The following is a 12,947-nucleotide window of genomic DNA, read 5'->3' on the forward strand; positions in this document are numbered from 1 at the left end:
ACACCTACATAATTCCAAACAGTAAAAAAATAAAATAAAAAACTCTGCTCTAAAAAAGGTGACTTTTTCAGAACATTATAGAGATCAAACTAGTCACTACCAGTAAAGAGAGGGAAGGGAAGAGGGGCAAGATAGGGTAGGGGCTTAAAAGGTACAAACTATTATGTATAAAAGAAATAAGCTACAAGGATATATTGTACAGCATAGGGAATATAGCCAATACTTTATAACTTTAAATGGAGTATAATCTATAAAAATATTGAATCATGATGTTGTTTACCCTAAACTAACATAATATTGTAAATCAACTATACTTCAAAGAAAAAAAAGAAATGCTATTTTTAGAGTCCCAAAATCACTTGAAAGTTGGTCATATTTCCAGGGTGTGCCTGGCAAATACTAAGAATTCAATAAATCTTGGTTATATTTATTGTTATTAGGTATATGCACCTATTCATGTATACAGAAAATGGATACTTAATAATCTAATAACTGAATGATAAAATGAGCCTAAGAAATCATCTCTGCAAAGATAAGAAGACAGGATTTCAATCACATGAAGAGTTAAACTCTCTTAAAATTGTATGGCAACAAATATGTTCAATTAATCAGACTTACAACTAAACATAGTTTGGGTCATCATATTTTAGGAATAGAAGGTGCTCATGATTGCCTAGTACAATCCCCTTATTTTATACATGAGGATCATCTTAAGTGATTAAATAAATTGCCAGGGTAATGTAGCTAGATAAAATGACAGTAGCAGGACAAAGTTTTCTGATCCCCACTATAGTGTTCTTTTAATCTATATTGGATTTATTAAACAATCACAGCAAATATAAAGTAAATCATTAAAGGGGCTTAAATTACATTAATAAAAATCTCAAATCTTTTCACAAAAAGTTTTTATAGCTGTATTCTTTTTTAATATTTAATTTTTAATTTCTTCTAAAATTTAAAATCAGAGAGTCATCATAAAAGAAACAACAGGTGGATTATGTTTTCTTTAGCATTTAATACACTTTCTCTATCATGACAATGAAAGACAGACAGAAATCATATAAACAGATTGCTATGATCGAAATGCTTACACAATTCCCCCAAAACAAACAAAACAAAACCACAAAATCCTTAAACTTCTCAAGCTAAGTAAACTGTAATATTGCCAAAATGGTTTAAAGTAGGCCAACTAAAAAAAAGTAACTATGAAATGACATAATAACATCACTGCAACAACTGTCAGGTGAAAAATAGTTTCTGATTAGTATTATGAAAAAGCACTTATTTGACATTTTCTTCCCCAATGTATCAGTCACAACACCAGTGTGAATGCAAGCTTATGCGTTTAATTTGATAAAACTACTCAACCAATTAAACTTGAAATACTATCAGTGTTCTTAAAGTACAGTAGGAGTGTGAAATACCACATAAGAGAACAGCTGTAAGCGTACGTATTAAAATACTCTCTCACTCAGTATACAGAACACTGATGATATCCGTAACAGAATAAGATGCTACCAGCATCCTCCAGTATGTAAATAGTCATAGCTCTATTTGACAAATTTATATATAAAGAGAGGAAAAAGCAAAAAGAAAAAAAAAATGAAGCAACAGAAACATTAGGTCCATCTGAAAAAGACACTTGGGTCTGATACTTTTGGGATTACTATCACCAGAACAAAAAGAACCATATTAAAGTAAATGGGTAAGGGGCAGAATGTTATAATTTAGACTGTATAAACAGAATGAACTTTTCAAATCCCCAAAAGAGTTTTTGTTTATGCTTTATAAATTGTAAACTCTTTTAAACAAACTGGTAATAATGACTCACTTCTTCACTTTTATAGAAGTTGATATGAATCCTTCAAAACAGGAATCAAAGTAAATGTTACTTACTTCATAGTTTCACATTTCCACTCTCCAGATACAATAAGAATTTTTGAAAACTCAAAAAGTCGCAGTATAGGTAAGTACTTTCATGTAAATTCCCATAAAGTTCTTAAAGCTGGACATAAAGCCATCTCTTATACTCATCTATTATGAAGAATAAAGAAGAGTCTTTAAAAGCCTTGTGATAACTTTACTGAGAGCATCAGTAAAATTTTCAACTTAAAATTTACTTGTTTTACTAATACATTTCCATGGAGTTCAGGGAACACAACTTACAGGGTACATTAAAATGTAACCTTTGAACCTCACAGTGTAAAACATCACTTCCTGGGCAGAGATAGTACTCCAAGAACAATCAATCACTGTTAAGAAGAATATACACTCAACATTGTTAATTAGTGTTGATGCACTCTTCTCTATGCCCTCATCTGTCATGAAGATTGTTTAAAAATCTGAGTTATTAGTCTTTATTTGGGAAAGGATCTGTTTAATATCTTTAAGAGTAGAAATCATTCATCCATCCACTCTATACTGGAGCATGATAATTCCTACTCCCAATACAAGTTACTGATAACCACCACCCCTCCACTAACTAAGATGCTATAAATCAGGAAGGGGGCAGCTCCTATGCAACCCTGTTAATTTCTGTTTACAATCTATCCAACTGAGAATGTTAGCTAGTCAGGGGAGAAACTAGGTGATGGATCAGATAGTAGGAAAACATAACAGCTTAAAGATAGAAAATAACAAAATGACAAATTAAAATGCCATGTGGTTATAAAACATGGATTGAATATAAAATTAATCTTTAAAAAATTAATATTCCTGAGTGTTCATTTCATTTTAATCTGAACTTTCCCTGAAACACTAAAAGAAAAACTAAACGTGTATTTGAGTGCAGACTCTGATTTTTAAATTAAACACACAAATTTAAAATTTGTAAATAAAAAGTTGAAAGTGTAAGTTTCTACCAGTATGTAAAAGTCACAAGAAAATGAAGCAAAATTCTTATTTTTTTTAGATTTATTTAACCTAAAGTCATGATATAAAATCTATGACATTTTATCTCTAACATGACCCAGCATAATATAACTTCAATGTGTTTCTTAAGAAACTCTGACATTATTCACCAGAGTGGAATTCACTAGGCCAGTTGGGCCTGAAGGCCATCTAATAAGTTCTCTGTTACCTACTTATTAAGAAAACCATTTTCCCTGAATAACATATCCCAGGCCATATACACTTTTAATTTCAAGAGAGTCTTCCTGAAAAGGCTTTTATTCACTCATTTGGTATTCATTCATTCAGAGATTGTTCTAAGTGATGAGGTCCCTAGCTTTCACAGAGCTTAGACAGACAAGAAACAAACAAGAAATGATATCAGATGACAATGAGACTATGCAAATAACTGAAACAGAACGTCCTGACAAAAAGGGACTTGATGACTCGTTTAGATTTGAGTGGTCAAAGAAGGTAACTCTGAGGAGATGACATTTAAGATGAGATCCAAATGACAAAATGGAGCCAGCCAAGACAAATGTGCCTTACACATATAGTGGACAAGGGAGCATTTAGTAGAAAATGAGGTCTGAGATGTAGGTAGGAGCCAGATAACCCTGTGCTTGATGAAATTGGATAAGGAGTTTGGATTTCATTCTAGTGTGATGAGAAAGCACTAGAGGGTTTTAAGGAGAGAAGTCATACAGTATGATTTGCCATTTGGGAACTGGATTTAGGAGATCAAAGCTAAGAGCAGGAGGAAGAGTTAGGAAGCTAATGCCATAGTTCACATGAGAGTGGATGATTATGTGTTGGGCCATGGTCAGGTGCACCTGTAATAAGCCTGTAATAAGTGGTCATATATTGAAAATCCCTAGGTTCTGCAGCACAGGTTCTGATCAAGTGAGAGTGCCCCGATGCTGGGAGAGCAAGACCTTCAAGGCCAGGAAATCAGGTATTAAGCCTGGTGCAGAAGTTGCCTTAGATGGTAATATAATTGTTTCCAGGTGCTTATGTGGCTATATTCATAGCCGATCAGACAACGCACTGTACTTGGAGCTGCAGACATCATCAAACTCCAATGGAACGTCCACAAAACACACAGAATAAGTAGATGACTTACCCCTTTCCCATTTTTTTTTAATAAATTTTTTTATTTTTATTTTTTTGGCTGCATTGGGTCTTTGTTGCTGTGCACAGGCTTTCTCTAGATGCGGTGAGCGGGGGCTACTCTTCGTTGTGGTGCGCAGGCTTCTCATTGCGGTGGCTTCTCTTTGTTGTGGAGCATGGGTTCTAGGTGCACAGGCTTCAGTAGCTGTGGGACGCGGGCTCAGTAGTTGTGGCTCACAGGCTCTAGAGCGCAGGCTCAGTAGTTGTGGCACACAGGCTTAGTTGCTCCGCAGCATGTGGGATCTTCCCGGACCAGAGCTTGAACCCGTGTCCCCTGCATTGGCAGGCAGATTCTTAACCAATGCGCCGCCAGGGGAATCCTCCCTCTTTCCCATTTTGAAAGTTACTACCAGGAATATTTTTTTACCTCACTAGGGAAAAGTAGGGCCTTCCATGGAAATTTGAACATAATTTATTAATCCCAACAACCAGACAAAGCAAAAGAAAGTCAAATTCCTAGAAAACTTGAAGATGGTAGAGAAAAAGAATAAAATTAAGACCCAGATTAGCAGGTCCCAATCACTCCTTAAGCACTCTCTGTGGTTCAACCTTTGCACAAATTAACAATGGCTAGCTGAATACACATAGCGGGCACTCGACAATGTTTTCTGAATGAATTGCCCTACCCAACACACAGCATGAGAACTATCGTGGTAAAAAGCAAGGAATAAGATGGTGACCAAGGAATTCCCTAGGAACCATTTTCTTCAGGCTACTTTTGTAAAATATCTATGTCAACTGTACTAATTTGTAACTTGTGATCTTTCTAACTGAAACTATAGTCCATGCTTTTAAAAGGCTATTATGATTAATAATAATAACTAATAGTTATTGAGCACTTACAGTGTACAGGAGATGTGTTCCAGGTGTTTTTATGTAATAGTTCATTTAATCCTTAAACCAACTTTATCAGACAGAAACCATTATCCTCATTTCCAGATGAAGAAATTGAGACTTAAAGACATAACTTGTCTGATGTTACACTGCCGATAAGTGAAGAAATTGGGCTTGTAAGCAAAGTCTGTCTAAATTTAAAACCCTCTGATCTTAACCACGACTCAATACTTCATTTAAAATCTTAAACAGTACAAAGAAATAACACTACTGTTTTATAACCTTTTAGAATTGAATATAAAATAAAATAAATTAATTTGTTTTAAGTACAGTTGACCCTTGAACAACACCGGTTTGAACTGTGCAGGTCCACTTACATGCAGATTTTTTTTTTCAATAGTAAATACTACAGTACTACATGATCCGAAGTTGATTCAATCCATGGATGCAGAACCGTGAATAAGGAGGAACAGAGTTTACAGAGGGATGACTATAAGTTAAACGTGGATTTTTGACTGCAGGAAGGAACTATGCCCCTAACCCCTGTGTTGTTCAAGGGTCAAATATATTATATACTTTTAAGTATTATATACTGAAATAATTAACTTACTAATTATCAATTCTATTTCATTAAAGCAAGTCCCTTCCTCTGCTGCCTATATCATTAACCTACACTAGTTAAACCATAATAAAATGTAATTTTTACAAAAATAAACCTGTAATTCATCTTTACCTAAAACTATTCTCAATCCTCAGCCCAAATTTCTGAGAGTTTACCATATTTTAATAAAAAGTACATGATTTTATAACTTACTAATTATAAGCTCTTACTATGGAACAAATTCACACACTCTTTGTATGGAAATTTTCTCTGTATCCCATCTTTTTGCTAAACTTTGGCTAAAAGTTGGCTACTGCTGCCAATATTTTCATAGCCTACACATATTTCTTTTCAACATATGCTTTCTATTCAAGCAAAGAATAGGCAGAATAACGAATTTTTAAAAGATCATTTAGGCAGATGATGACTCTGTATATAGATAATGATCATAATAATTCAGCTTCAAACGTCTTCCCATCATGCTTCTTTTGCTTTGCCTTTAACCAGTATCTAAAGTCTTTGCTTTTAATTGAGGAAATTCATTGTCAATAGATCTACTCTAAAAGAAATGTTAAAGGAAGTTCTTCAAGCAGAATCTGCTATCAAACAGACTCTTGGATCTAAACAGATAAATAAAGAGTGCTGGCAATGTAATAAGTAAATGTAAAATAAAATGTACCTTTTTTCTTATTTTTAATTGCTCTTAAAAGCTAAATGACTGTTTAAAGCAAAAATTATTTATAGAATATGTAAAAATATATCTGACAATAATAACACAAAGGATTGGGGCGGGAGGTAATTAAACACTAATGTTTAAGTTCCTTATACTACACACGAAGAGATATACTATTATTTGAAGGTAGACTAATTAAGGCTGTATAGTGAACATCTTAAGGAAACAACTAAAAATATAATATATAAATATATAATATGTATAAGTTAATAGGTGAAATAAAATGTAATAATAAATGATCAGTTAACTCAAGAGAAAGCAGAAAAAGAGGAATAAAAAGAAACAATAGACTGAACAAATATAACACTCATCTGATGAATGAAAAAAGTCAGATGAAACAACTGTGAAAGCCTTGCCATCTAGAACATTCTCTGAATCTGGGAGCTGCTTCCTTGACTTGGAAAACGTTCCAATGTTTCATGAGGCCCTTGATATAGAAACTCTTAATAAAATCTCTTTAATTAGTTTGGTGTTGCTCAAAAAAAAAGTCTTTGCTTTTTAATATATTCCCAAAAAAGAAAATGAGTGCATACTACTATAATGTAACATCAACATGTAAACACAAATTGTAAGATCATTCACTACATGATCATATTGATCATATGAAACTGGGCCGGTGACAGAGAGCAGTAAATAATATCCAGGAAAATGTTCATCTCTAATCACTTAATTTTACACATGTAACATTCTGTGTGTCTGCATACTCTATTATATGATCATATTCTGAAAGAAAGTATTATAAATACAAGAAAGGGGTTAGAGCTAAACCAAAAGTGAAAAAATTCTTTTGACTTTCATGCAATTATATCTCAAACATAACACTGTAACAGTTTTGTGCATAAATTCATATAATTATATAAATGTTTGTTTTTGAAACCCAGGAATGGCATCACCAGCACAGTCCAACAGCCCATCTAGCCTGACATCCTGTCTTAGACAGTGACCAATGGCGGAGGCCTCACAGGATAGCATAAACACATAACATAATGTATATAATTGTGCACCACTACACCATTACTCCAGATGTAGTTAGATTATATCCTGAAAGAAATGAAAACAAATCCCAGCCCCCATCACTCCCTTACTCTATAATTTCCCAAAAGGTGACGGGAAACCTCCAATAAAGCACAAATCTAACTATAATATAAAACAATGCTTTGGTGACATGACGAATGACTAACAAATTATCTCCTAAAATGAAAAGCTGCACTCAGAAACAGAACCAAAGCTCATCAAAACTTATGATTTGTAAAGGGGGATTTCAATGAATTGAAAAGCATCTGATTCACTCAATTAGATCTAAAAAATAGATGAGCAAAATTTAACTAAAGCTTTAAAAAAAAAAAAGTTTCTTTTAGCCAAGCCATCCATTTTGTGATATGTGATACTGTTTTCTAGAAAGTATTATAAAATTTATATTTTTAACTCTTCAGAGAAATGATATTCACACCTGTTTTGTAATGGTTTTGAAGTAAGGCTTGGATTTATTAAATGTTCATCTAAGTGTGCAAAACCACATAATGAAGAAATCATGGCTTGGTCCTTCAGGAAGTACTATTTCCTAAACAATTATGGACAAAAAAAATGCACTGCATTTTTAAAGACTTTTGGAGAAGATAATTCTCTTGGTAGTATACTTGGGTATTGATTTAACAAAGCTTATAGTCAGGAAACAGTGCCTGACCTGAATCCTCCATGGTATAATTTAAATTCATTTTCTCTTTTTCTGACCTCAAGTAGGTTGTAGAAGATTAGGTAATATCATATCTTATATATTTGAAAACTCTTATTAAGGTCCCCTTTACCAGGGTAAATGCATTGCAGGACTATGAACCAAATAATAATCCTGTACTGAATTCAGTCTTATAATTTTTATATGCTGTATATCATAGCCCAAGAGACAGATCTCAAAAATTACTTATCCATCATTTTTACCAAGCACCACTCCTCTCCCAATATACTCTTTCTCAAAAAAAAAAATCTATATTTAGGAACAAACCTCAAAAATTTAGAAAAGGAAGTTTATGAGCGCTGAGAGCAAGGAACAATGCACACAAAATTCCATGCAGACACTGCTTCCTTCCCTAGAACAGGGTATCATTTAATGAAATGTATCTCTCAAAATCTCTGGGGCAGAGCTGAAGCTGCAGTGTAATATCATAAAATCTGCAGCTGTGTTGCTGTTCTTAATAGTCCACACTGCTTCCTTAGACAACAGGAAGCCAAAACACACACACACTGCAGAACAGAACTTACCTTAACAAGGAATTGGCCAAAGTGGCAGAGCAGTTACGATAGATCAAGCATCAAACTGTTATTGAAAAGACTGTACACATCTTTAGGAATTTTCTCCTCAACTTGCTCACTCCAGGAAAACAGTATCTATTTATGTTTCCAAACATCATTTTTTTTTTAGGAATAAAAACTACAGGGTAGACAAATAAAGTTTCCTATATATAAATAAACATTAATAACTTACTTTTATTGCCCACCAAGGCAACCAGTGGCTGAGTTTCAGACTCCTCACTCACTTTCTTCACCACAGAATACCAATCTTCTAAATTCTCAAAGCTTTGATAATTTGTAATATCATATACCAAGAGGATTCCCTGTCGCAAAAGAGTTACAGAATATTTATAATATACTACTTTAAAAAATATTAATAATGAACACTGTTAATAGATATGTTGAATAGAGTATAAAAAGTACAAACGTGGACTGTTTGTATCTGACTTCAATTTAGGTATTAGCAGACAGATAATACTGAATGTCTTCATTCAAGATAAATCCAGCAATTAAGATACAATGCAAGCTAAAGAATAATTTTCTCAAACTGTAAGTGGTTTTCCAATGAGATATCTGGGATATGCTTGGTAAGTTTCAATAAAATGTAAGAAAATCATATCATAGAGGTGAAAAAAGCTTCAAGGTCTACAATTCTGCCTGTCACTTTCATGAGGTCAAACATTTAAACCTTTCAATAAATAACCATCTGCTGCTGCTCTTTTTAAATATTTTCAAAAATGGAGATTCCATGACATCCCCTGACAGTCAATTTCAGTGTTTAACACAATTTTCTTTAAATGAAATAAGTCGATTTCCTCTTTCGGTCCTCTGTGCATTTGCAGAACAACATGAGAGTGTCCTCCTTATAATAACCCTTCATGTACTTGAAAATAGTTAAGTAACTCCTTCACCATCTCCTTTCCAGAATAAACAAACTCAATTCCTTAAACTTGCCTCAAAGGACCTATTTTCTATCCCTTTAATCATAGTTGTTGGTTCTTCCCAGGACATGCTACATATAGTTTTTTGACATCCTCTTTAAAATGAGCAATGTAAAACTGGACATGATACTGTAATAAGAGCCTGAACAAAGCCAAATACAACAGAGGGATTGCTTCCTGCCTCTTATATATCATATTCCTTTTAATATATCCCATTATTTTGTGTGGGAAGGAGAAGAAGTATGTACACTCACAAAAATAACACTGCCACATTCTTGATTCTCATCCAATTTGTAGTCAAATACTTAATACAAAGCTCTCTGCATATTTAAGGCTGGCCCTAATGGCATTTATGTCTCCTTCTTCTTAAGTTATAATCATAAATGTTGACTACTTTTTTACACCTACTATGTACCAGACAGATATCTGGATCTTTTCATTAATCCTCACAAAAATCATGCAAGACTGGTATTATTATCCTCATTTTACTAATAAACACAAAGTCACATGGAGCCAGGATTTGAATCGAGGACTGAATGAATATAAAGTCCACCCATTCAGTCTACAAAAATTTGTCTGCCAACTATATGCCAAGCATTGTGCTGGGTACCAGGGATATGAGGAACAACCTCAAGGAACTCACAGTCTTGCAGCAAAGCCAGGCACATAAACAGACAAGTATATAACACAGAAGTCATGGCCAATGATATGCTAGTAAATATTAATTAACCAGCTTGAGGCATGGCAGCAGTGGGGAAGGGATGAGAGAGTGTTACTTGTAGCATCTGCCAATTTCTATAGTGTAAATACTCCCGTGGTCATTTTAAAGCTATCAATGTCACTTCACTGAACAGAGTTGGGTAGGACACCACTACACAGCACTTCCACCATACAGATACACTAGATATAAATAACCTCAAGAGCGTAAACAACAGAAATATATAGTAAAATAATCAGTAAGTGATGCATTTTGATCATATAAATCTTTGTTTTTAATATAATTTATGAGTTTTTATATATATTTTTAATCATGAATATATTCAATAACCGGCTCACAAAAATTCCTGAAAATTTAACAACTGACTCTCCCAATATGGCTCTAGCTTACTACTATTATGAACTTCCAGTACTATGCTCTTTTCTTCCAGTTTTATTAAGAAATAGTTGACATGCATCACTGTACAAGTTTAAGGCATACAGCATGATGGTTTAATTTACATATACTGCATGCTCTTTTATTAAACTACACTGGCCCCCAAGTCACTTAGCTTCTCTGGGTCTCAAGTTATTTGCCTCTAAAGTTAGATCATTGAATTAAACACTCTATATCCCTTTCAACTTAATTATTCCATAATTTTTATGCAAAATTGTTTGTCTGATTTATTTTAGTAATTTATAAATCTATTTCTGCCTTCCCAAATGCTTTGAAATAATGCCCAGCACAGAATTATTTGAAATAATGAACATAATCCTACTTTTCTTATTAAGAATAATGTCCCAGAATTAGCCTGTGAACAAAGCTAATATTCAATCTACTGACTCCACCTCCAGTTGACATGAGTGATACAATATATTATGTTGAAAGAGCTCTGCCCTAGAAGTCAGATTGCCTTTGGATTGTAGTCCTGGCTCTACCGTCTACTGATCTTGGGCAATGCTTCTGTCATTCACTTTCATAATACCTGTCATGCCTAACTGATTATGTAAAGTAATAAAAATAGACAATTTAAAACCAACAAACTACACACTTACTGGGAACTTTTTTATTATTATTCTGAATAAATATGAATCACATTTTCAGGGCAAACGTGAGATTGTTTTCACTCTCATAAACTGAGCCTTGACCTATGGTGCCTCTTAAACCTTAAAATTTTTAGAACCCTTCTAACTAATATATTAAAATATTCATCACAACATGGTTCAATATCTGAACATAATAGAATATGCAAATAAAACATGGCCAGCATCTCTTGATAATCAGTACTAGACCAGAGCTATAGAATAAAAATTAACTATCACTGATCTAGACCAGGAGTTGGTAAACTATGGCCCCCAGGTCAAATCCAGCTCATAGCCTATATTTGTAAATAAACTTTTATTTAAACATAGTCACACTCACTTAAGTATTATCAATGGCTGCTTTTGCACTATAATGGCAGAGTTGAGCAGCTGCAGCAGAGACAGTCTGACCTGCAAAACCTAAAATATTTTCTATCTGGTTTTTCAAGGAAGTTTGCCAATTTCTCATCTAAACTGATATATCCCAATATTCTTCAGTCAGCAATACCTATGAATTGTCCAGGAATCATAAGAAAGATAGAAGGATAAACACCTTTTCATTAATCTAGCTATCTACCAACCCAAACATCTATCAGTTCATATATCCATTTCTCAATACCATTTAATGCAAAAATTATGATTTTTATTCTTTGCTCCTAATATGACAATTTTGTACCAGTTTTGACCTACACTCATCTGGTTAAAAACTGAGAAGGAGAAATGAGAAAACCAAAGACATTAACATACAAAAGAAGTTCTAGGACTTTCAGTTTCAGCTCAGACATGTAAAGAGCTTGGAAGTCATCACACCTGTTCTTACAATAAGAAAATAGCTGGACAAACTGAAAATCCATGACTTTTCTTGGACACAACAGAGAGTTGAGTTTGCAGGGCAAACTGCCACCCTGAAATCCGGAGTGATGGGTGAATCCAGAGAGTCACAGCCAAAATCTGCTTATCTGGAACAAAACCACTAGAGCCAGTAAATAGTAGAAACATTTAAATGGTCATTTTGATGAATTGTTGGAGGCTGAGTGTGGGCTAGCTTGAAGATGAGAAACTCCTGAGGGACACAGTCTTTGGGATACCCCCAGACTTTCATGTGTTTTACCTCTAGGAACCCCACAAGATCCTCATGGTGAAGAGACAAGAAAAATCCCCTCATGGCTCTGGCATGAGAAGAGAGAAAGTAATCATTGTAAAATATGCCTAGAGCATTATGTGTAAAATGGCATCCTCTCCAGGAAAAAATCTCAGAGTCTTCTACCACATGAGAGAATGGCATTTTCCAACTCCAGCCCCTTCTAGTCATCCTGTCTCACCTAAATGAGAAAAGCTAAGAAATACCTAAGAAGGTCACAGCCCAGGGACACAGATGCTTAAGTCACACAAGGCTGTGACTTAATCATAAGAGTATAGAATGTTTCCCCTCTTCCATACTTTAACACACCAATAGGGCTCCAGTATAATAGTAGATTACATTTGAAAGAGCTGCAAGACACAAACTCCAACTAAGGAAGAGTTCTTTGAGATGCCCAAAAAGACAGGGGAGGAAAAACACAAGGATATTAGAGGAATTTGATGGCTCTGCCATCTAAAGATTCAGCAAACATTAAACACAGACCAACTTCTGACCAAATTAACATAAAACCTCACACTAAAAGCCTATTTATTTGAGTTCTTATTACTCGATACATCATGTCTAGTTTTCAAC

General features: G+C 34.1%; 1 protein-coding gene across 4 annotated transcripts in view; it reads right to left on the bottom strand.

Moving 5' to 3' along the window:
• RAB28 (RAB28, member RAS oncogene family) overlaps positions 1 to 12,947 on the bottom strand; it is a 94,389-nt gene that overhangs the window by 63,904 nt on the left and 17,538 nt on the right. For all 4 annotated transcript variants that reach the window (XR_004526650.2, XM_033856854.2, XM_033856855.2 and 1 more), the window contains exon 4: positions 8,707 to 8,836. Coding sequence is in view for 3 of the 4 variants with exons in the window: in XM_033856854.2 (XP_033712745.1) it covers positions 8,707 to 8,836 (130 nt within the window). In the remaining variant the exon portion in view is untranslated. The remainder of the gene's footprint in view (positions 1 to 8,706; positions 8,837 to 12,947) is intronic.

The sequence above is a fragment of the Tursiops truncatus genome, chromosome 5, assembly GCF_011762595.2.
Source record: "Tursiops truncatus isolate mTurTru1 chromosome 5, mTurTru1.mat.Y, whole genome shotgun sequence".
Classification (NCBI taxonomy): domain Eukaryota; kingdom Metazoa; phylum Chordata; class Mammalia; order Artiodactyla; family Delphinidae; genus Tursiops; species Tursiops truncatus.